Genomic DNA, 25,636 nt, shown 5'->3' with positions numbered 1-25,636 from the left:
TTTCTACAGGGTTGTCTTTTTAGTATAAAGCCAAAATTATTATTACATCGTTTCTCTGATAATTGTGTTCAATCTGAAAGTAAATTGTACTATTGCCTGAATTTCTTGCTCTAAAGTTTGTCGTATGTTTCACTGATTTAGTTGCAGCAAGTGATTCCCAGCTGTCTTTCCTGCTATGTGTTCTTAATGTCATTGGTCTGTGCGTATGCCTGGGAAATAGGTTTGAAGCAGAGTCCTTGGGGAAACAGAGATGAAAACTTTTTAAAATAACATACTGACATATTCTCAAAAGGTTAATAGCCTATGACAACTAGGATTTTGATTAAAGTTAATAACCAGGATTATAAATCTTAACTCTTCTGCCATTGCAGCTTCAAGCACATTTAATTCCTGGATTAAATCTGAATGCCTTGGGTCTGTTCCCACCTTCTTCTTCAGGAATACCACCTCCCGCAGTGAGTGTTGCCTCCGCTGCTGCTGCTGCTTCATATCCACCATTTGGGGTAAGGGAAATCTCTGATTTTTGGATGGTTAGTGGATGGTGATACTAATCCGTACAATGCTCTGTTCAGAACTAATCAGCTTGCTGTATTTTTGCTCAAATACCTGAAAGATCTGGGACCAGTGTTTACTAGCTGTGTTCTGTCAGTTTTCTAAATGTTGTCTGTCTTCCTGCTTGCACACTGAAAATATTTCACGTGGCTGTGGTTGGGAGCCGGTCAGTGAAACCAGAAAATGGTGTTTCTTAAGTGTTAGATCCTATTTTCTAGACAACTTGAATTATTACAGAAAGATATGTCTTATAAAATGGAATTTTAAAATTGCTGGGATTTGCAATTAATAATGCTAGTCTACAACTGTATTCCTGTTGATATGGAAGGAAAAAAAAATGGTCTCTTGTCATAAAGCGGGGATCTATATGTAGCTAAAATGATTGTTTGAATGTAGTAGTTTTATAAATGTGCAAGCCCTGTTGAAATGCAGCATTGCTAAATATATAGGATTTAAATTAGATGGATTAACCTCCAGAAAGCTGTGATTTGCTTGCTACATTGCTTTCGAAGAAACACATGCAAAGGTTTAATAGAATCTTACTCAAATCCAGTACTGAGCAGTAATCATAAATGTGTGGTCTTCTGCTGTGGAGCAGAGGATAATTTGTTGTATTGGAAAGCTCCAGAGCCTTTCTGGAAAGAGATGGTGCTGTGCAATTCAAGAAAAGACAACCTCATTACACAGAGGAGGTGATTTTTCATCTCTCTTTTCCCCGTTGTTGTTTGTTGTTAGCAACTCAATGGAAGATGGATTTTCAAAATGAACTTGTAACTGTATAGAGTGGATGATGGAGCTTTCCAAGCTCTGACGTGGCTGTCTTGGCCCTTCTTTGCTCAACAGTGACATCTAGAGAGCCAGGTCTGAGGCTCTCCATGAACTAGAAAACGCAGCACAGCACACTGAACTTTATCAAATAACTCCAATGGGTCTCTCTCTCTCTCTCTCTCTCTCTCTCTCTCTCTCTATTGCACTAAAGGGTAGTTGTTGCCTAAGTATTTTCCCCAGAGGAAGAAGCCAAGAAGATGTCGCTGCACGGAACAGGAAAAATTCCACACTCATAGGATTGTTTGTGGGAATGAACAACTTGGGTGTTAGGAATGTATTGCAAACTATAGCGGGTGTAATAGTGGCTTTATCAGGAAGAATTGCTCCAATGAAAACTACAATGGAAATACGTTTTTACTCTGTTTTACTGCTAATAGCAGTTCCTCTGTGGCAAATTCTGTCCCCCCTGAGCCCAGTCCCTCTGCGCTTCGAGTGGCAGACTAATCTAAAAAATTCAGATTTCTGCTTCATTGCATTGTATAAAAAGCCATCTAATGGTAATGGATTGCCTCTATTTATTTCTTCTTTTTTAAGACAAACAAGAGGTGCTTTGTTAATAGTATGTAACTTTCTTTAGTGGTAATGAAAAACGTAGGTTTTTCTTTTTACTCCAGATTTGCAAACTATTTTGTTAGTCTTGAGATTCATACTGTAAGCCTACAGTTCTTTGCCTCGCTTGGTTTATTTTCACTTTCCCCACATTTTTTGTTGTGGTTTTTTCTTGCTTTTGCTTTAAATATGCACCTAAACAGCACTGAAGTTCATGATTTAAATCTTATTCCTGTCTGTCCCTCTGTTGCTAGTGCACCTTTATCCCCTTGCCAGATGTACCTTTTTTGGTCTGCTAGGATCTCTGGCAGTTTCCAGGTTTCTGGAATTAGAGATAGTGGCAACATCTGGAAAAAGGCATTAAGAAACAAGTGTCATTGTGTAAAAGTGTAGATGCTTCGCAGCTGGAAGGACCATACTGTCTGCACTCTCTTGTTCCTGTTCATGCTATTTGTTCAGTCCTCTAAATGAGTTCTTGTTCCATATATTTTTAGATACGTCAAGCCAACATGCAAAAAGAAGGGATAAACTCACAGATTCAGAAGATAAACTCTGATGGCATTTGCAGAGTTTGGGGATGCTTCCAAAGCAGCCCCTGAACCTGATACTAAAACAAATGAAACTATCTCACCTTTTCTTACTTATGTGTGACCTTATCTGGAAAGGAACAGGTGGTTCTGTGGGCTTCAGGCAAGTCAGCCCCTTGTATTACTTGGAGTAGCTGCCCCTCTCTGGGGAGAGGAAAATAAGGAAAACTGACTTTATCTTTTATTGGATGCAGTTTTTTCGGAAAACAAGGGTTCCCTTTTAAATTTTTTTTAAAACTTTATTGGACAAAGACTTTTAAATCTTGTGCGTGAAATTAGTTTCTGTAACTTCTGAGTCTTACTCCTTTTTTTTTTTTCTCTAGTAGAACAATTTTTAAGACTGATTAGTGTATTGGGGCATGTAGAAGTAGAAAGAGCAGAAGAAAAGGGCTAGCTATACTATGAAGAAGAAATGGAAGCAATTTGAAAGGCTAAAGGTAACTAGGATCCTAGAGCAGGATCTAGGAGAGCTTGTGAGGGTTTAAACAACAAAAGAAAAATCTGTGTGAGTAACAGAGGCTTCAGGGAATGAAGGTCTTGGAAGCATTAATGAAGGAATCGCAGGGAGACTTTATGTCCATTTACCTAAGTTCCTGGTTTTGGCAAAAGCGTTTGGGCAACTCGAGTCCCTTTGGCTTGTTTTGAGTGGATGTCCTGGTATTCTTGGGAGCACTGATTAGGTGGCAATGAGGATATCCCTTTCCGAAAACACTGCTGGCATCGGGGTATAAGAAGGGTATCCTGCTGCTGTCTTGCTTATTTTTGTCAGTGCAGATTCTGCCTTCTGCTTAGGGCTGGACATGGGTGACTCTTCCCTGTTTCCTCTTTGTTTGACTGAGCAAAGGTCGGTCCTCAGCAGCTTCAGCTTTACCATCATCAGGGCCTCTTAGCGTCTGAAGTCACTGAAGACCTGTGAATGTGTGCTCACAAACCATGGAGTGAGCCTTGGGACCCCACTACGATGTGCCTGAGGGTTATGAAGTTTTTATTTCAATATCTTTGTACGGACCCTTTCTTCACCTTGTTGTGGCATGGACTCACAAGTGGCTCTCCCCTGGGTTAGAAGAAGTAGGTGGGTGAGCTTTGGGCATTTGCAGAAGTTTCCATGTGGAGCTGATCCTTCATATGTACTGTTTTCTAGCGTCAGTGTTGCTGTGACCTTGTGTAGGACTTGTTCCCAAATAAACTAAGGTGTCATCCTAATTACTGAAACAAGTGTCTGTCACCTTTCTGACGTTTTTTTGTATGGGTGGAAAGAGAAAAATCTGCATAGTGAACAGATCTAGGGTTTTTGTTGCCAGAGCTTAAAGTGACAGGTGTGAACACCCATTTATAACAGCTGTAGCCAAGTATTCCTAAAACTGAGTATTCAGGAGCTTGAGACTGAGTAATTGGATAAGTTTAGCTGTGTTAGTGTGAGCTTTGTGATGGTTCATTCTCTCCCTCTGCATCCAAAACTTTAAGGCGTATTTGACAAGAGCTTCAGGAATAGTCGGGTGTCACAAACTTTGGAGGTGGCAGTATTGTCAAAGACTGGTTTGCATTTAGCTCCTTGGACTGGGCCACATTCAGGAGAACAATTTCCACGTGACTGAGATACTTCATTCCTTATGGTCTGTTTCCATGATGGATATCACGCTGGTGTAGAACACCAAAGGTCTTATTGCATAGAACCTCATCTAATTTAATCTATGATTTAATCTAATGAAATGCAGTTTCTTTCTCATTAAGAATCCAGTTGTTGCTTTACCTTTTGTCTTGGCAGCAGAGTCCATACGGGAAGGCATAGGCCGTCCTTGGGTACCTGTCTGGTTACAGATGTATAAACAGGTGTGTGCACATGTCCACTGCGTGTGGCTGACCAGTGCCCGAGCACCGTGTCCAGTGCAGGCTAACCATTCTTTTTTTTAATGTATTTACCTATCACTAGCAACAGTTCTTGATATTGCAACTGTATAATTCATTTGCAAATCCCAAGCTCTGTTTGCTTGTTTAAAGCATTCATTTTGTGTAGTCATTTAAAAGGGATGCATTGGAATGCATGTTGGTTTGATTCTTGAATTTTCCCGTCTCTCTTCGAAAAAATCCAAGATTTGTAGACTTTTCTCTGGCCTCCTAAAAGACAAGTAAATCAGAATGTGTGGTAATTGTTGAAATGTTCTAAGGTTTGAGGAAAAAACAGGACATAAGAAATGTCTCAGTTAAGAATATTAGGAGTTTAAAATTCTTTTTACTGTCAAAAGGGTATGATTTTACTCTTATTATCCTGGTGATATACTAAAACTCATGGGCTTTTTTTGAACATATGTCCTTCTGTTGACCATACTAAGGACCGGTGGCCTTTCTGTGCCTATTTGTAGCTGATGTCCAGCTACTTTTGGGCCTGAAGAACAACCGCTTTCTGCTTACCCTTAAGTGTTTCTTCTTAACTCTGCACTTAATTTGCAATTGTGTCAGAATTTGTTTTGTTAGGCTGCCCACTGTCGCTCGTAATGAATGTCATGACCTGAGCACCTGCACAAAGAATTGGGATTTGTGTGAGGAGAGTAAGATTCTGCAAAAGTGAATATGCCCTGTGCTTATGTTTTCCAGAAGATACGTTGCCACAAAAAAAAAAAAACAGTTTTAGAAAATATCCCAGCCAAACTGCTTCAGATGTAGTGTTGTGCCGATCAAAGCTGTTTTGATGTTGTTGCTTCTGAACTTTGGGGGAGAATATGCGCATACTTGTCTCTCAAGAACAGGAGTTTGTTCTCATGCAACGCTGATGATTTTAAAGCTCCAAACAAACAAGAAATCTTTGTCTTAAGGTTCAACTTTGTACAGTCATGCAATTAAATACACCTGGCCTATCTACTGGGGTTAAGTGGGTTGCACCCTTCCTTTTATGATTGCAACTTTGCATGTTTAATCGTATATCTGACTGCATTTCTTTTGTAGCCTTTGGGTTTGACATTTGGCATCCTGAGGGTGTGGGAGATGGAGGGCTAACCTGTGGAGGGCTCATCCTGCCCTTGAATGTCCTGAAACAGTGCAGTAGAATTAATTCTTTCTCTGTCACATGGCAGATGGACTCAAAACATCTAGGAAGGTGAGAAGTAGACAGCTTTCCTCCACAAGAGGAATTCATGCCAGCTGCTCTCCTGCATCTTTAAGGTCCTGTGAGAGACAGCTGAACTTCTGCTGTGTGAAAGTTACCCAAGGTGAAGAGATGCCTTTCTGCTTGCAGTAGGACTGCTTTCTCTACTGGTCTTTTTGCACACCTTTTGTAGCTTCTTGAAGTTCTACCCTCTAAAAGTGCTCTTTCTAACCTTTTCTTTAGCTTCACCATTACTTTTCAGGTTATGTAATACGCATAGAGGCTTCTAGGAAAGAAGAAAAAAAAAAAGGTAGCTTCCTACAGTAAACAACACCAAGAAATCAAACCACCTTTTTCTGTTGTCAAAAAAAGTCTTGTACAGCTAGACTGATAGGTTGCTCTCCTTTATTCTTTTTGCCATCTCTTGAAGCTTTTTGTTGCAGGTGAGGAACATGCCAATGGAAAATTTTCTCCTTAGAAGATGTTGTGGTCAAGAGAGAGATTCCTTCTTTATCCTCCAGTAATTTTCTTGACAATAGTAAAGAAGAGATCTTCTATATCGCATAGACGTAAGAGAAGAAATAACTGTATTGTGCTTTTGGCAGGAAAGAAAAGTAATTTAAAATGAAAAATTGCTTCATTGAGGGCCTTCATTTGATGCCCTGAGCATAGATGAGAGACAAGGAAGAGGAAAAACTGTCCTATGTTTCCAGGTACTTTGACTCTTACTTCGTGGAGTTGGGCTCCTTTGGATGTCTGGGTTTGATAGGATTAGCTTGTGCAACTGTTATTGTCTAAACTACCCAGGGGCAGTAATGTATGTAAATCTATAATGTAGCTGTAAGTGGCTTTGCCTTAATTTGGCTAGCTTGTTAAGCAGTAGATGATTTTGTGAGGAGCTGTCGTACAGCCAAAAGAGGATGTGGTTTTTGGGGGGTGAAGAAGGATTTGCCAGTGTTTTTACAAAATGGCTTTATGTCAGTGAAATGGAAACCATACATGTGCAGCACATGCAGTCTTGAGGAGGGCACTACAGAACAGCAGCATTGTCTGGAAAAACCACTACCAGCTAATTAGACTTTTTTTTAAAATATTGTAACCTCAGTGCCTTGAATACACCTTTTCTGCTGCTTAGTTTCTTAAATTCAGTAACGATGCATTTTTGACAACTAAGAAATTTGTTCTGTGGTGCATAATATTGTGGGATTGTTCTGCCCTGTGGAGAAAATGGTTGGTTCTTCCACCACCTCAGAGTCTCCTTTGAGACTTTTCTCCATGCTGTGTTGGCAGGGACCCATGTCCGGAGTAATCAGAAACTGTTCTGCCTCTGGAGATGGACTGGCCCACAGTGAGGGAAGTAAAAATGCACTTGGCACTGCGCGATGTACAAAGATCTGGCAAGCTGACAGTTGGTATTTTTTCGGAGGTGTTGAAGCCTCCAGTTAATAGCTCTTTTTACAGTTCTGAGATTGACATAATGCAAATAGCATCACTTGCTGACTAGTAATGTACACTTTTAAAAATAAAAATGGCTTCTTCCTCACTGCAGGTTTTGAATACTTGTAGTGATATTTGTAGTTCCCTGGGACAAGAGATGAGAATTTGTGTCAGACCTCTGCTTCCAGATTCTTGTCATGGGAAGGTTTAACTGGTATTCCCTTAAACATCTCAGACTTGCGCTAAGTACCAGGCTCAGCATCTTCCGAATGTTAAACTAAATGGGAAATTTAATTCTTTAAGGTGCCAAATAATATTTTATTTTGTCCCTAGAGTGTGCTGAGCTCCTTCAGGCCAAAAGCAAAAATAGGTCAAGTCCTCATTCTGGTGTGTAGCTGGCTCCATCTCTGGTTTGTTTGTTACACATGATGAAAAAATAAGTGACCTTTCTGTTTTCACAACCTGTTTTTCTTGCAGCTGCCAAGGAATCTGAGAGTGTCTTTGTAAACCAGAGCTGATGAGTACCTGTGTTTTTCAAAGCCACAGATTTAATGGGCAGCTTCTAAGAGTCTGGAGTATCTGTGCGGCTGGTGTGTGTCACAGCCATGATTTCTGAAGTGGAAGTGTTTCTATACATAATCGCTTTTCTTTTGGTGGGCATGCAGTGTTGCAACACCAAATACCTATGTTTGCTGCTTGTGAATGACCAGCAAAATTCCTGCTTACATAGTTTCACAATCTGTTCCTTATGTTGATTTCTGCTTTTGGCTGTCTATTCAGAATGAAAGGTGGCAGATTGCTTTTTTTGGCATTGTGGCCAATCAGATTTTGCAAAAACAAAAAGTTTATGCCATGTTCAGAAATATGTCAGACCTGTTCCTGCTTGTGAAATGCCTTACAACCAGCCTGCCAGAAAGCGTTCTTTCTCTGCTTCTGTGATTTCTACCCCCTCGTTCCTGGCTGGGTTTTCATGTTGGAAACAGTTCTGATAGGTGTGGTCCTGATAGTGACTTCTAGTAGTCTGAGGAGATCCCCAAGGCTTGCCAGGTAGAAGACTCTGGTGATGAAAAGTACTCAAGTTGAGGGCCAAGAAGTGGAGTGAGTAGTACTAAGTGAGATGGTTTCAATAGTATCTCACTTGGGGTACTGACCGTTGTGTAATAACCAGCTGTGTTTGAGTTTAAGGTGTTGAAATGCAGTGGTATTTAAACTGGAAATGAAACAGGGGTTATTGCTTGGGTTTTCAATCCAGAGAAGTGGGCCAGCTCAGCTAGCTGGACACGGGGCTCCCACCTGCACGGCATACTTTCTGGGTGTCCAGCACTGATGGGGAGAGAAGGCAGCACTGCGTGGCCTTGCCCAGGCCGATTGCTTCAGAAGGGGTCATGCTCTTGGTTCATCAGGCGACCCAAGTGTTTCTTAGATGACGCAGCAGTAATGTTTGTGGGGTAAGGGGAGCGAGCTTGAGAGATCTGGATGGTAGAAGGGGGTGGTGGAGGTCCTGGCCATACTAGAAGGTTGCTGCAAGCCTGATGTTGCAGCTGCTGTGGGGAAGTTCCTTGTGCTTGGAAATCCCTCCTGCATCAGTCAGGGGTTCCTATGAAGATGAAGCCCTGGGTGGATGAAGGCAGTACAGTTTGTGCATGGGAAAATGGGTGATACTTCAGGATGTCTGGAGAGAAGTTAAAAATACACGTTGCTGCTTTTATATGTTTTGCTAGCTCTTGACTGACTGAATTCAGCAGTGAAGAACCTGTTACTTCCTGAGCGTAGCCTGGCTTTTCAGGTAATGAACACGGCGGAAAGTTTTTAGACTCACAGCATGGGCTTAAATCTGTTCTAAATAAACCTGGAAAAGCTTGGAGGGTGGCAAGGAGCTCAGGCTTCAGTTGGTTAACATACACTTGCAGCACCATTTGAGCTGATGTACAAGACTATGACCTAAGAGGTATTTGCAAGGATGTTGTAAAACTGTGACCATGTTAGACCTATCCTACAAAGACTTTAAATAAGTTTTCCTTAGTGAGCCGCTTGTTTCCAGCAAAGGTTTGAACTTTTTAGTGCTGGAAAATGAGCACACTAGGATTTCTTCCACTGGTGTCAAAAGCTTTTTTTGTTAATGCATTGAATCCTGCTGGAATGTCTTCAAGGATACTTGACTTAATGTTGTTTTCCCCTTGCTGCAATTTTTTATTACCAAATAAATAAAAGCATTTAGTAGTGCTGTAGGCCAGGATAACTCTTCACAGTGTGTTGCAAAAACATGGTTTAGATCTTGGCTTTGGGTCTTGTAGAGGGTTTCAATAAAACGATGCCTCGCTTCCTGACAAAGCTTAGGGTATTCTGAAGACCAAGTGAGTTATCAGTTAGGAAGGGGGAGAATGGCAAAAGACAACTTTATAATGCAGTTATCTACTGGTTGTATTTTTTTTTACTTTACAAAGCGGATTTGTTTACTATTCAAAACCAAAAAACACCAATAATCCACTAGCCTAGGTGGCAGCCAAACATTGGCTGCAAGACTGTTCTGTGCAGTCTTAAAATAATTTTTAATTCTTTCCCTCATAGCTTAAAGAACATTTCTAGCTGGCTAGAAATGGATAACGCGACTTTGTGACTTAAAATAAATGTCTCATCCTAAGGTAATTCACTTACAACACGTTTAGAGTAAATGAAAACATGTAGTGGAGATGCATAATGGGTTTAGAAACCAGCAAAGATCTGTTTCTGCTCCCATTGATGTCTGGCACAAAATCCTATTTACTTCAGTGGATACAGTATTTCTGAAGATTTTCAACCTTATCCCAAACGTTGCCATGGATTTACCAACCACACACATTTGATGGAGCAAGTGGTCCATGAAGACATGACTGGAAAAAATTTTGTGCTGTTGGCAGGCTTGCAGAAAAAGATTGAGATTGATGCTCAACATGAGGGGCACAATAACAAACCTTGCTACCCCTGCCATGGGTGGGATCACGCTCCTGCTGACTAAGGGAGGTGTCGATGGACCAGCAGCAGTGTCAGCTGAAAGCAAGAGCAGGAAGTTCATTCTGAGGAAGAACCAAGGAGGCGAAACTCCAGGGTTTTTTTTGGGGTGACGTTTAGGTTTTGGTGGCTTTGGTTTTGTGGGTCTTTTTGTTTGTTTTTTTAAAATACTATTCCCCAAATACAATGTCCACTCCCCCAGCTCTGGTGGTTTGGGACCGACTTTTCTACCTACCACCATCTATCTGAAGAATCATAGCTTTATTTTTCTGAGTTTTCATCCTTGCCTGGCCGTACTTTGGCTGTTATGAAAGTGCAAGATGAGGAGGCATGCTTGTCTTTCTGATGGTCTGTCAGGTAAGGGAAAAGCTGTCCTCCTCGTGTGGGATTTCGGGCAGTTTGTAGGACTGATACGCCAGGCCTTGGCAGAAGTATTACAGTAAGCTTATCCCAAGGGTAGCCTGTAGGGCTTTACAGATTTTTTTTCCTAGCTCTGCAAGCAAGAGTTGCAGGAGGAAGAGTGAATCTGCAGATTTTCTTGGCTGGGAGTCCTCAGCTTCTAGCTCTGCTGTGGAGCAGTATACCAAGAAGGGGAACAGTGTCTGGAAACTAAGAAATGACTGCTCTGCTAAGCTAGTTTGCTAGGAGTAAACTACATAATGTGGTAAGGATGGCAGCAGAGAAATGATTCTCCTGGAAAAATCTTCTGTAGGGCTACAGAGTCTGGCTGGAATGAAGGGGACCGTCCTGATGGTACCTGCAGTGCAAGAGCTCCAGTCAAGCCCGGTGGAATGGGGAAGCAGCCAGGGATTACAGGATTTAGGAGCAGATTAGGCTAAATCTTGAATGGAGGTGGTGGGAATTAAAAAAAGAAATATTTTTTTTTAAGATAAGGAATAGCTGGTATGGGCTGTAAGGCTAGGGACAGATGGCTGGTGTTCAGGGACTTGCAGGAGGTCTGGAAGGAAGTGTATCCAAGCTGCTCCAGGACAAAAAGTTGGACTAGTCTAAAATATTAGAGCTACTGGTATGCAGAAACAGTTGCTTAGCTTCATCCGGTGGGGTAGATTAATTTACATCTCTGTGTTAATCACTTTTCAATTATGATTTAAATGAGCAAGCAGGAAATCTGATTTAAGTTGACTTAGTTTTACATCTGTACTTAGTTACCTTTCTGAAAGCCTTAGTGTAGTCTGTACCACCCCTGCTACCCTTTGCTAACATAGTGAGTGTGTCTTTCTATTTAAACAAGTAGGCAGTTACCATTTGCTTTGGTTAATGTGGTTTTTTTTGCATTTTCTGTTAAAAATGATGAATGGTGCTTTTCTTATTTGCTTGATTAATTTTCACTTCTGATTTTCATCAGGCTACATTTGGATGGAAATTGGAATCCAATTAATGAACAAAACCAGCATTTAAAATTGTTTTCATTAGTTAAATGTGCTGGATATAGATGAAAATTCCTTATCAAGCCTGTTTTGTATCTAAAGCATACTGATTTAGAAACAAAGCAAATATTATCAGCTGTTTATGAACTGTTAATTGTTTCTGGCCACCATGCTCTTGAAGAATCTGTTTCTTAGAACTAACAGATCTTGGTTTCTGGAGCTCTTGGTTTGGTGTGGGTTTGTTTTTTGTTTTTTGTTTGTTGTTGTTTTTGTTTTATTCTAAAAAACCTAAGTTCTCCATCTGAGTGAACAGCCTGGTGTTGTCTACCTGTGTGCCCCAGCTATGCGAGACTGATTTCTCTCCCCAAAGCCATAGTCCTCAAGTGTGTGCGGGTCTCCTGTCCCACCACCCACAAGTACACGCAGCTTGCTTTATACTGCTTGAAGCTGTTCAGCCTTAGGGGGGACCGGTCCTGAGCCCGTCCCACAAATATTGCTAGGGCAGGAGAGGCGGTCTGTGCATTGCAGACCTGAGACAGTTACTCACGAATTAGGATGGATGTATGGGCCATACATCTTGGAGAACCGAGGTTACTATTTTAAAAGATTCCCCCCCCACACTTGTCAGTTCCCAGGACTAGGCAGGTCTTGAATAAACTATTTTCTTAGGGGGCATGGAATTAGTGAATGGGGAAGAGGAGAAACTTGCATGGAATTAACCATGTACAGGAGACCTTACTATTGTCAAAAAAGTTGATGATTAATTCTATGACTTAATGAACTTTACAACTTCAGTAACAAATGCGCACTACTTTAACACTTAGACTGAAAAGTATTCAAATTTAAGGGCCTCAACAGTATATAAAATTATGAAGTAAAAAAGATGAACTGCAGGATGTTCTTTAGAGTCACTACAGACAGATATTCTCAGAGATATATATATACACACGCACATATATTTTAGTTCTTAAATTTGAAGTATATGCTTAAGCAAACTTGGCCTTGTTAAAGGAGTGAACATTGAAGCTCAGATTCCGCACAGTGGGAAATTAGTTCCCTAAATTTAGTGCTTCTAACATATGTTTAAGATCTAGGAATCTAATTCTGATATAACTCATGCTAGAAGTTCCTGGAAAGCTCTATGACTTATGTGGCATGGCATGGGGAAGATTAAATTATAGTTGATTTTCTTCCATCCTAAGATCCCCAGAAGCATCTGTAAGATTGATGGGTGGTGTAGTCATTGCATTACATTTTGATGTGTTTCTTTTGGAGGATAGTCTTCCAGTAAATACAAAAGGATTTTAAAATTATTGTGGGTAAGGAGGTGGACAGATAATAAATTGAACTTGGTGTTATGATACTCTCTTAAAAGCCTTAGCTAGACTTGATTTCTGCCAGGAGGAAAAATAAAAAAAAAGAGCTGTTTTTTTGATGTTTGTTCTTTAAAACAAATGGAACAGTATGGGTTTTTTGAGTGGTTAAAAATCAGTGTGGGTAAGGAAACGGACATAATTTCTCCAAATCCTGTGTGATGTTATACTGGAGATAAATTTGGTTATATGTATGTGCCAATGTGCTTCTGCAGACAAGAATTCAAAAAATGACAACGTATAAACAGTTCAGTATTGACAGATTCTCCACTGTTCCTTAAACATATTACATTTTGTAATATTACAACAAAATGGAAATGTAATGTTAAAAACCTCACTTGCTCGCGCAAAAAGAATAAGTCCTTTTAGGAAGAAAGAAGTCAAAATGTATCTGCAAGTCAAAATTAGGAGGAGGAGTGGGGAGGGTGTGCTGGTGAGCTGACTGTACAGTTGGAAAGACACATGTACGTCTTGTGTCTTTCATTGCTTTTGCTGCCCATGTTTCAGGTTTAAGGGTGAGGCAGCAGAAAGGAATTTCAGTGGTGAATTGAATCTAGCCAAGAGAGTGGCTTGAAATCAAGCTTTGGGAAGAAGAGGGGAAAACTGCTGCAGGCAGATGGGCAGCAGAGGGAAGGCAGGAAATATCTGCAAACAAAAGTAATGAAGTTTGATTTGGTATTATGGTAGATAAATGTATCTGGAGGCGGGTTTAGGTGAAGCTGTGTAAATTCTTGACAACCACGTCAAGTTACATGTTTGATTTATAGCAGCGCTGTATGAATTAGCTGGAAGGTTCGTGTGTGTTAGCTCAAAGTTTAGCTGGAAGAGGGTGGCTGGAGTTGCATGTGGGAGGGAAAAACTTTGGCAGTGGAAGTTTGCAGGAGCTGGAGCATGTGTGGACAGCTGAAGGTAGGGGTCAAGGAGATGAGCAAGCAAGGGGGGGCTGAGCTGTCTGCACCTGGATTGGAGAGATGCCTCTACACCCAGTACAGTTAGTATGGGTACTTGCAACAAAACCAGGGAAAAACCAAATGCCTCATGAATGTGTATCCATTTAGGAACATTTTTCTGAAGCAGTGGGATCAACCAAGTACCTCCAGTAGCATTTCCGAATTACTGGAAGTCTTGCTGCATTCATAGTGAACATATAAAAGGGCTTACTGTGACTCCACTCACAGGATGTTTGTAATAATAGGAGGAGAAAATGAGTAATCTTCTGGAAAGTGGTTTAACATATACAGTGAAGTGACTGGTATCTTTCATTACAAATGTGTAGTTTCAGGGCGTAACTTTGAGATTGTTTTAAACTGATCTGTTGGCAGATTAAAAGGGGTGCTCCCACCTTTTCCCATGCCCTGACCTAATCGTTGTTGCTTCCTCCCTTGTTCCAGGACTGCCACTTGTGAGGTGCTCTGATTATTTGGGTTAGGGACCCACTGCCTGCCCTTAAAAATCAGCTGGATCTGCGATCCTGCTGGCCACGAAGCACACAGGGCAGCCGGGAGGCTGGGTGTGGAGGGCTGCAACCTGTGTCCAGGGAAAACGTGGGCTTGAACCAACAGAAACAGCATAACCTGTGAATCCTGATGACTTGTACATGTGAAAACACAGGGTAAACTGTGCAACTGTTGTGATCACCTAAAGTGACTGGCAGAATGGGTTTCTATTCTGAATATCCTATTTTGGGGGTTCTTCACCTGATACGTGGAGCTGTGCCTGGAATTTGCTTCCCCTGGGGTTACAGTTGACTTGTATTTACCAAAAATAAAATGGTAAAACTTGGAAACAAGCATTTCGTTCTGATTTGTTTATGGTTAATGCACTGGGACTTTGCTTCTCCTTGAAAGAAGTCACTGAAACTTAAACCTAAGTGGAGATATCTTTATTTTTAGTATTGCAGCTGCTTTTTGCTTTGCATTACATATAGGGTATCTTTTTCTGAAAATATCACAGAAAAAGTTGCTCTGGTGACCTTCTGGATTGTGGGTCTGTATCCCTACCAAAATACGTAAGTGAGCAAGGCTAAATGAGCACGGTTGTCCCATGTGCTCTGACTGGTCTGCGTGGTGGGCACTGAGAAAGTGAGGATGAGGATGGCTGTGTTGTCTTCAGGTACCTTTGTGGGAGAGGGGCTTGTTGGCTTTGTCCTGTTGAGGATGAGCAAAACAAATCTTGAAAGTACGTGAGGGCTACGCAGAGGAAGAAATGGGTGGGTGGGTGTGAAATACCTCCTAGTTCAAAGAAAAGGCTTGTGTGAAATGCTTTTAAGAAGTAACCCTGACGTAAGTGGATGGCTTAACGGTACGGTGGTGTAGTGGGTCCTCGGTGGTGCTCTGTTAGTCCAAGACGACCTCTGCTGAGGCTGGTAAAATAGTTATAGCTTGTGTCATGTGTAACCCCGCGGTTCGATCATTGCTGTGCAGCACGTAGAGAGGATCTCAAGTGTTACGTTGTGCTCTCCAGCTGGGGCATCTGCTTGAAGGCAATAGGAAGCTGCAGCGGTGCCTGATACCCAGTGGGCGCGATGTTAGGGTCCTCGAGCTTTTAAGAACGCCTAATCTGGTGTTTAATTTACTAGCCTGCGTGGGGCCTGCTGCCAAGGCTCCAACTGTTGCATAATGTTACACAGGAGGAATTGCTGGCAGTTTTCAAGCTGGCTATCATTCCAGATCACTCCCACGCAAAGGAAATTGTAGCATATATGTAACTGAGGCTTTTTGTGCTGTTCTCAGCACAATCTAAAATTAAAAAAATAACTAGGAAAACTAGAAAGAGTTTGCCTGCTCGGTCTGTAGTCCCTCTGCTTGTAGGAGCCTCATCTGCAGTCTTGCATGTGGAAGAGAATCCAGACAGTGACAGGTAAGAACGAAAGCCTTGCAAAGAAGCTGCACCTGAATCGTATGTTTGTTTTTGTTGTTTTTTTTTTTTAAACTCTAAGCATTAAAATTGCCAAGTATCTTATAAAAAAAACCTATGGAATCCTCTTTTGGCTCAAACTGTTCTTTCATGTTCCGTGAATTTTGTGATTCCAGAAAAAGTCAGACCCTTAATACTCAGACATCACAGGGCACTGTAAGATTCCCCCTCATTTCCATGCATGCCTGTTCCATACCCGTTTTCCTGTCAGTCTGATTCGTAATGTTCAAAAACATTCACTGCATATTTCCTTCTTCCCCACAGCAACAGCCCGAGTCTGAGACTGTTCATCTGTTCATCCCAGCCTTGGCAGTTGGAGCTATTATTGGCAAGCAGGGACAGCACATCAAACAACTTTCTCGTTTTGCAGGCGCATCTATTAAGGTATTATTATACTGACTAACTTTCTGTCTATTCTATGTGACACTTTCAGCAAGTTTGCACAAGCAGTGTTTTCATGAATGTCCTCCCCCACTCCGTGCTTAGAATGTGATGTGATAAATGGTACATTTGTTTATAAATCATCTTTTAATCTTCCTTGAGACAAGATAATTAGAAGCATGTTTTCAAATGTCTCCTGAGGTGTGAAATATAAGCTGCAACGAAAACTACTTTGGTGGTCTCAATTTCTTAGAAACAGGCTTACATCTTAATGATGCAGTGCTTAAAGGCTTTCTCGTTGCTTTTGGTAAAATCAAAATTGGTGAGGTAAATTCCCCTTCTAAAAACAGCATCACAGGTGAAGTCTCCTACTGCTGCGGCCATTCTTGCTTTGCTCCAGATGGATTGGTCTGCGCTGTCTCCACACCTCAGTGGTCGTGTTTTAAAATCACCCATGTACTCCAAGCTCCTGGGGTCAGTCAGTTCTTTACTATCCCATTTACTGTGGCACCCTGCTTTACCAGCCAGCTGTTCGCGTGCTGACTGCCTCAGTGCAGCTAAGAACAAGATGGTTTGCTGAGGTTGTCCTAATGGAAGCTTAAGGTAGAATTTTAGTCAGTTTGGTTGAAATCCTCCTTGGCTGTCTATAGAGAGGTTAGCACCAGTTGCAGTTGTAGGAAGGCCTTGGGTTTCTGCTGCTAATGCTGTTGAAACCACAAGTATCTTCTCTAAAAATGCTGGAGCTTTTTTCTTGTAAATTGCTATTCTGTGCTGTAAAGATAGTGTTTTGGCCTAAATCAAAAAAAGAAAAAAGTTATTAAAAAATTACAGTATGTAGCTTTGTTATGTGCTGTTAGATTGACATTTTCCTGCATGGATTAAGCGAATGTTTTCTTCCGAGTTCTCTTTTTGCTCGGGAGTTGTGGCCTGTTTAGTGAGTGCTGTGGCAGGGATGTGCCAAAGATCAGGGCAGAAGGGCAGGCGCTGGCTGTGCTGAGTTGAGCTTGGTGAAGCCGGTGCGGCTGGGCTTGGCTTGGAAGGTGCTCATCTAAGTGTGCAGAGCTAAAAAATTGGGGAGCCCTGATGAATGAGCCTTGCGTGTGGTTTGCTGAATGCCAATCCATTTATGTGCCAGTCCATTTACTGGCGTGCTGCCCAATTCCGTCCTTTATCAAGCAGTACATTAAATAGTTGTTACACTACCCAGATGGTCTACATTAGTAGAGCACTAATCATATTTTTAGGGGGGAAATTGGAATAGAAGAAAGTGGGAGGTGTTGGTTTTTTTTTTTTTTTTCTTTATCAAATCTGTCTTGCATGGAGAGGTGTGATGTAGCACACGTATTTCCTCTTTCTGTCTCCATTCCCATCGTTCGAGATTAGTGGTGTTTGGAAGGTACTGCTAGATGGAGAGAGAAATATGAAAGAACCTGGACTTCCAAGAACCCGTTCAAACTAGTTCTTTAGTTGGCCCTTGGAAGACAGTGTAATGGAAAGGGAGTTTCCCGTGTTTCTCACGCATCTGGGTAACAGTAGCCTCAGGCTTCTTCTACTGGCTGGCACCCCTCTACCCAACACATTTAACATATCTGTATTAATTGAAATTCAGTTAAAAGTTTGCTAAAGCTCTGGTCTTTTGTTCCTTCAGTAGGAATAAAATAATCTTTGTGGAAATAAGATTAAATCTTGAGAACTGTACAGATACAGGGTATGCTTGCTATATTGGGAAGTTGCATGTATGCTTATCAATTAAAATAAAAACGTAACTTCATCTGTAATCTGCTAGAACAATATGGAGCAGCATGCTTGCTTCTGTGCGGAAGCGTTAAATATGGCAGTTAGTAGTAATTTATGCAGAACTTCTAAATTTCCATCCTATTGACCATCTGCCCTGTATCATAACTTTTGAACAAAATAATAAATTGTGAATCATCAAGGAATCCGTGCTTTTAGCTAAGAGTTGGAGGGAGTGATTCTTGAGTAACTTTTAACTTGCCAAACTGTAGTAATCGTACTTTGTGGAGGAAGTAAGTCTTTGTGCATAACACTGCACTTGTTTTGAGTTGTGCTGTAGATTGTTACACGTGAAAACATTTTACATCCCCGTGCATCATCTCTGTGCTCGTGTTGAGCTTTGTACATCTGATGAAACTAGTTAGCCATGAAGTAAGACTAAATAAACTGCGGATGCATCGGGGTTCTGCGTAAGGCTGCCGTGTCCAGCCCATCGCTTCAGAGGTGCACGTGGCTGTGGATGAGCTCAGGTTGTGTCCCTGTGCCGGGGATCATTGCTGGGCAGTACAAGCTCGGCGTGGGACTCCAGCAGACAGAATTCATCAGCAGAGCAGCCAGGCAGAGATTTCTGGGCTGTCTGCTGCCCACCCTGTGCTACAGCGCTGGGACCTGTTGGGCACCATTGGCATCTTCTTGGTTATAGCTTATTCCCGGAGGAGCCCTTCCTGTCTCTGAAGGAGTTGGAATGAGTGTTGTAGGTTTGGGTGTATGAAGTTGTCAGGTTGTGATTTGGCGTATGGAAGATTAGTAACTGGAAAACAACCAATGTGAAGCCACTTCTCTCGGAGGTCAAAAATCACCGCTTAGATACTATTTGTATGTACGTAAGTTCTCTTTCCAAGAGCAGACAGGCAAAATTAACACTGAAGTCTCCTAGGTTGCCCCTTTGGCCACAGAAACGTTAGTTTCTTTCACAGCCCTCAGCCACATTTTACTCCAGCTGCTGAGAACAGGACATTCCGAGATAAAAGCAAAGCAAGAGATGTCCCAGAACACTTAAACACATGTAAGATGTAACTAAAGCTTGATGGAAAATATTTTTCCTAAAATGTCAGTAAAAGTGATGGCGTTCACTAAGAAAGCATGAGGAGACAGAGAGGCAAGTTACAATGTCCATTTTAATTGAATGGCAATTAAGCTGAGCTCCGTTCAGCCAGCTGCCTCCAAATGTGCCTCAGAAATTTGTCCCTCTAAAATACCTGTGTTTCAAAGAATGAATTGATCTAGTCTGTGCTTGCCCTTACCACAATGTCATGTCATGTGAACGTATGGCTGTAAAAAGAATGTGTATTTTTAGATATAGCCAACTGGAATGCAGAAATCCTATGAAAAATAAATACGCAAACCAGATAACTGGTATATAATGTCTTCTCCATCTTAGGTTACAATATGAACAATTACATAAACTTCCGTAAGCAAAATTCTTCAGTGAAAATGATGCATGGTGACTGGTAACTTGTCTGAAATAAGCTACAGCTGTTAAATATGAATAACATCCCTATGCCAACAGCTAAGATGAAATCCTGTAGTGTTTAATATATTGCCCATTCAACAGCAGCTATGTAATACTAGATGCAACAATGGAAATGTCAGTTGTGATAAACAAAAGATTAATCCAGAATGTCAGAGGCTAGTTTGAATTATTTAATGCCACTGGAGTCTGAGAACAACACCCACAGAAATCTTACTTTTGTGGTGACATGAACTGCTAAAGACCCTACAGGCATCTCTGTCTCTGGTCTGGTGGAGCTTAATTTTTATTTGGGTCACACAAGTAAGTGTCTGTAGATACAAGCCCCGTGGAAACTGCTAACTCATTGTCCAGTATAGAGGAAGGTTTTGGATCTGTGTTAGTTACAACAGTAAAGCGATCTCGTGTTCTCAGGGGGATGGACGCAAACTTTTGCCAATGAGCAAAACTTGTTAGAAAGACTATTTAAGTTAGCGGGTAGGGATGAGAATCTCTGTCTTAACCATTCTTGTCTTTTTAAAGGCTACATGACTTGCATCACTCAGCCACATGAAAACGGCTTGTGGGATTTTGCCATATGTGGCTGAATAGCTATGCCTTGAATTTTCAGAAGTAAATTTGCTTATGGCTTAGCCAATTTCTCCGTATTTCATTATAGCTAATTAATGCACTTTAAAGAGAACAGCCCCGTCATGACTGAAGTGTAATGCTGCTGCTGTAACGAATAATTTTTCACTCTTGAACAGAATGTGAGATTGAAACGGGGAGGAGGTGGCTTTAAACTATTCCTTCAAAAGACAGCTACCAAAAAGCTATGTTTATCCGTTCCAGATTGCCCCTGCTGAAGGACCAGATGCCAAGCTGAGAATGGTTATCATCACTGGACCACCAGAAGCTCAGTTCAAGGTACAATACATAAAAACTTGTCAGTGCGTAGTGGCCTTTGGACTGTAAGGAACAATACTGAAAACAAAACACTTGGTTCCAAGCACCATTTTATTCAGAATTTTAGTAAACACTTGGTTTTTGCTGAAAGGTATCTCATATGAATAGGAGTAATACTATCGGAGGCCGTGTCTGGTCACCTGAAAACTGGTGCGAGTTTCATGTAAGTTAGAATCAAGTGTAGCATGAAAATATGGCCATACTACATTCCTGACTTTCCCTTTTATCTACAAGCACAGTAGTGCAGTGTTTCTAGCTTGCCTTATTACATGCAACAGTTTATTGTGTTGAAATAACAAAGCTGACAAGACGAGAGACTGAGTCTTCCCAGGTTGCTGTTGTGCGCCAACTAGAAAATGCTTTTTGGGTAGCTGTACAGATAAATGCAAGGTTTCTAATTGTATTTCCACTACAACTACAAGGAGATAGTCAACCTGTTTATCCCATTTCTGTTCAAATTGAGCTCTGGAGCAGCCTTCTGCCTTAAGTGCCAAAGGATAAATCTAGTTACCCCAAAAGGAGTTGACTGCGTTAGGAGTGATGCAGGCAGCTCAGCGCAGCAACCTGGCCTCGTTACAGATGAGGCCCAGAGCAGGTAGAAAATCACTTGAGCGTTTGTGTCTTGGCATCGTTCTCTTGCCTGTTCTCGTTTTTGTCTTTGTGTTTTTGCTTCGGGGCATCTTGCAAGAAGGTGGTGTACAAACTTCAGGCATATCTAGAATCAGTTTCATTAATGCCTTTAGGAGTTTTGGAGAAGTATCAGGGCAGGTATTTTGCAGTGGTAACAGTGAACTTAGACGCACTTGGAATTATTGCTCAGCTACCATATACGTTTGCGAAAGGTATTGAAGGCAAAGCATAATTTAGAAGCTCTGCCTCCTTGAGGTTTTCTGTGTGCATGTGGGCTTGGCCTCATGGCCTATTCCACAGATGGCATGCTCTTGCGATCTGGGATCAGGATTTTAGATTCTGGTTACCTTTTTTTTCCGTCAGATATTGGTGAACTTGCCCTCAAAGAGTATCAGGCCAAAGTAGATTTGGGTGTCCCTTATCCTAACTCCTCACGTAGGCAAAGGCTTGTCCTTGGGTTTCCTCCCTAAGACAGACTTGAAGCCCCACAGAGCTCTTTTGCCAGCTCTTCTCCCCAGCCTGGATAATGCAAGGAGAAAGTCTCCCTTTTCTGCACCCCACATACTGGTTAAAACCACATCAGTCAGTCACTTCTCTACCCTTGGGCTTCTGCTTGCGAAGAGGGATCAATGTACTAGCACAGATGATGCTCCTTAGTGTGCTGGTCTTGTGAAGGAGGGGGGTTCTCTCCTGGGGCTTCCTTCAGCTCCAGTCCTCGTATCTCTTACTACTCTGAGCAATGCCCTCTTGACCAACGTGGGCAGAGGCAAAGTTCAGTCCTTTCTTTTACCACCACTGTTGGCCTGAAGCACGCCTTACAGTCAGGGCCAAGCTTCATTAATGCTGTCCTTAAGCTCTGTTGAAGAAGGGTCGTCTTTATCTTTGGGCATAGGCTATTGCTTGTTAGGCACAGGGAACGTCATCTGGGTGTACAACAACTTGAAGAGGGAATAGCTGCTGCTCAAATGAGTAACCAGCTCTCAGAGAGGTGGTGTCACCCCAGAGCCTGTGAGATGGGCATCCTTTCCCTACTACGTTGTGTTCTGCTGCTCGCGATTCGTGTCCATGGTGGCTGCGGTGGCTTGCACCCCTTCCTTCCTCAGCTGCAGTGGCCTGAGGATGTTGCAGCATGCAGGGCTATTAATCAGCAAGGCGAAGGGAGGAGAATATGCCACTGTTCCCGCCTCTGCTGCAGTGCTCCCTAGAGTTTAGGCAGACCTGTGACACCAATGTTCAGGAAGGATCATGTTGCCTTGGGGTCCGCGACACGTGCAAGCAAAGTGGAATCTAGTGTAGGACCACATTTCAGCCACTACTTTACTCTGAAGGAGCTGCAGCCCAGTTAGGTTGTTTCCCTACCTTAAAGACTCTTCCAAGAGCTGAAGGATTTGGGATGTTGGAAATACATCATCTATCTCTTAAAAAGTCAGCATCCCCCCGTGCTTTATAACTCAGCAGTAATGTGTGCTTTTTTGCTGTAGTACCTCTCCCACCGAGCCCTGCAGCCTGTGCAGGCTGTCAAGGTGTTATGCACATGAAAAGCATTGCTACTGAAATTAAAAGAGCTCCACTGGCTACTGTCTGTCTCCAACAAATTTGGGAATAGTGTCAAAATGTGTCAAAAGATGATGGCTGGGAACAGTATTTTATCTGCTCTTGGCAAACCCTTTTGAAGTGTTTTCCTGGAGCAGGGATCTCTGATTCTCTAAGGCTTTTGATGGTGCCAGAATATGGTAGTTATATTGAGGTTTTGTACAGCTTTTTTTGTAGTCTTTTGTGTCACTGGAAAAGCTGGTAGCTTTTGTCCTCTGTGACAGGATCCCGCAACCTGAGTCTGACTTAGACCAAATACTGAGTATTTTCAGCTCCAAGGTCACAAAATGTCTTTCATCTTACCCATTCTAGAGTGGAATGAACTTGAGTAGGGGTTTAGGACGTGAGCTAGAAATAAGATAAAATAAGTTGCCACTATTTAAAGTAATTATCACATCATGCAATCTTTGGACTTCTCGTATTCCGTTGGAGTGGTGGCCTGTAAGATGGTTTGATATAGTGTGTACACGGTGACAGGGCTCTTGCGTGTGATTTGAAGGTGATAAAGAATCTGAACTGGAAAGGCTTTGTGGTCCTAGGTCTATGGCCTTTACAGAGCATCTCTCTTCAGTATCTCAAGAGAAGTGTTCTTTTGATGCCTCTAGGAGATGCAGAGCAGAAGACCTGGTTACCATCTCTCAAGAATTCCCTGATGAACAGCAGGGAATAAGGAAATAAATGTATTTAAAAATCAACAAGATTCACGAGCTTAGTCTCAGCAGACAATTCTTCTTGCTACCTGGCATTTGCGTGCTCCCCAGAAAAGAACTGTGTGCTGGTTGGAGTAATACTGTTCCCATGGTGCTATTTTACTGTTTAGATCTAGGCAGTTTGATTTTTCACTTCAGAAAATTGAGGAAAGTCAGATTTATTTATTTATTTTTACACAATATGTTGTAATGGATTGTAAAAGTAAGCTGATTGCTCTAACTGGAGTCTTTCTTTATCCCATGATGTGGCGGTGGTGGGTTGTGGCGCGCTTTTTTTTTATTATTTTATTTTAACATCCTTAAAATAATTGGTTTCTGAGCCAATTAATTGCATTCTGTGCTTCTGGGTGTAATAAAATGCTTCAGCCAGACAGTTCTTCTCTTGACCACTCTGTACCTCTACAGACGTGCAATGGTTTATTTTAAAAGCAGTATTCCTACTGAACAGCAGAATAATGATGAACTCTGTTAAATTGCTCCATGATTCCCTGGTTCGTCATGCAAACTTTAAAGTTGGACAGCAGTGCTGCTTAGTTTGGTACAAGGACTTCTTTTAAGAAAAATAGTTATTTTATTTATTGGTGAAAACACTTGGTCAGGGTTGTGTACTGGGAATTCTTCTGTCTGGAATTTCTTGAAATTAACTAGATTTCAATAAGTGCATTCTCTAACTGAAAGCATTTTTGCAGGCTCAAGGGAGAATCTATGGAAAACTTAAAGAGGAGAATTTCTTTGGACCTAAAGAAGAAGTGAAACTTGAGGCTCATATAAAAGTGCCATCCTATGCTGCTGGTAGAGTTATTGGTAAAGGAGGCAAAACAGTAAGTAGCTGAAATAAATCTTTTAGCGTTGTTCAGTTATGTTCTTTATTTAATTGTGCATATGTGTATGTCTTAAACATTTTGCTAAGTAATAGCTAATTCTTTGAAGTTATGTTAAAGCAGGTGCTGTTTTCTTAGCTGTACTTGTTAAGCTTTCATTTCTTTTAGAGTAGAGAAGTGAATCTCATAGAATGATTTATTTAATCTAAAAAATTGTCTAACAAAAATTGGTAGTCCCAGTCAGATCTTGCAGGGCTTTATTAATAGAAATCCAATTCTTCCATTTGGAATGAATACATTCCCACTCAAGACCTGCTTCTGTGAACTTTAGTTTATGCCAGATTTCGCTAATCTCACTTAATTAAAATCAAATCCAGTGTATCCAGAGGTAGCATTTCTGGCCAATACTGAGTGAAAGCATGATTTCTAAATTAGTAGGAAATTAAGACATGTTTAGACCTCAGTATTGCAAAAAACTACACTTGTTTTTGCTTCAACTTAATTGATGACATTTCTGAGGCTCAGTTTGTTGCATAAAATCAAGTTACTGAGATTTTTTTCAATCCTGGAAAGGGGCTGGTACTCTGGTATTTTCACGTGGTTGTAAGTCAGGAGCTAGCTGATATTTGCAGAGATGGTTCAGTCCTGGGTCTCCACCCTTGAGTGCAATGGGGTCTTGAAGTTAAGTGTTAGGAGGCAACGTGGCCTCTTTTCTTACTTGTGGTGGTAAGAAGTTTAAGGACAAACATCTCTGAAAAGTTGTTCATCTGAAACGTTACTGATTAAATAATGCTATGCATTTCTAAAATAAAATGAGTCTAAATGGGTCAAAACTCTAACCTTACCTCTACTTAACGTTATGGAAGCTGAAAGGCTATTGAAAATGATTTGGACACTTCTCATCATTCAGTTTGGAGTTTTTCATCTTGTGGAGATTCTTCAAGGAAAAATGTATAAATTGACTTTTTTCCTCCCTACATTACACATTGTATGAGTTTTCTGACCTTAAACATGTAAACTCGACTGTAAACACTGCAGCATATCTTTGCTTTTTAAAATCATGTATTTAACACCTTCTGTGCGTTGTATTTAGTCTTTAAAATGCTTCTACAAACGCAGAGAAGTTGGTGCTAACTTTTATGTTGGAGACACGAAAGGCTAATCCTGCAGAGTGCACGCTGCTGCACAAAGATGCTTTTTGTTAATGGGTTTCTTCTTTTAAAGGGAACTTAGACAATGATGTTTCTGTGGTCAGCAGTATCTTTGAGGCTTGGTGGCTGTGGGATATTTGTTTGCGTAGGGTTTTCTGACTTCTACTATCTATTTACAGGTAAATGAGCTTCAAAACTTGACAAGTGCAGAAGTTGTAGTTCCTCGTGACCAGACACCTGACGAAAATGATCAGGTGGTTGTGAAAATAACTGGTCACTTCTATGCATGCCAGGTAGGAGGACTGGAATGAATTTCTGTATTATCTTGATGCTTCCACGGTCTGTCTTTTATATCCATGTGCAGAGCCAAGGGATGGAAGACTTTTACTCAGGATACAGAAAGCACTGCTTGCCAGGCTCCTCTAGTTGTCTTGCTGCAATAA

At 41.4% G+C, this 25,636-nt stretch overlaps 1 protein-coding gene across 3 annotated transcripts in view; it reads left to right on the top strand.

Moving 5' to 3' along the window:
- Positions 1-25,636, top strand: part of IGF2BP3 (insulin like growth factor 2 mRNA binding protein 3) — a 114,137-nt gene that overhangs the window by 85,100 nt on the left and 3,401 nt on the right. For all 3 annotated transcript variants that reach the window (XM_005237198.4, XM_005237197.4, XM_055803536.1), the window contains 5 exons: positions 372-503; positions 15,962-16,081; positions 20,175-20,249; positions 23,911-24,042; positions 25,373-25,486. In XM_005237198.4, coding sequence (XP_005237255.1) covers positions 372-503; positions 15,962-16,081; positions 20,175-20,249; positions 23,911-24,042; positions 25,373-25,486 — 573 coding nt within the window. The remainder of the gene's footprint in view (positions 1-371; positions 504-15,961; positions 16,082-20,174; positions 20,250-23,910; positions 24,043-25,372; positions 25,487-25,636) is intronic.

The sequence above is a fragment of the Falco peregrinus genome, chromosome 5 (assembly GCF_023634155.1).
Source record: "Falco peregrinus isolate bFalPer1 chromosome 5, bFalPer1.pri, whole genome shotgun sequence".
Lineage (NCBI taxonomy): Eukaryota > Metazoa > Chordata > Aves > Falconiformes > Falconidae > Falco > Falco peregrinus.
This window is presented reverse-complemented; position numbering and strand designations above follow the sequence as displayed.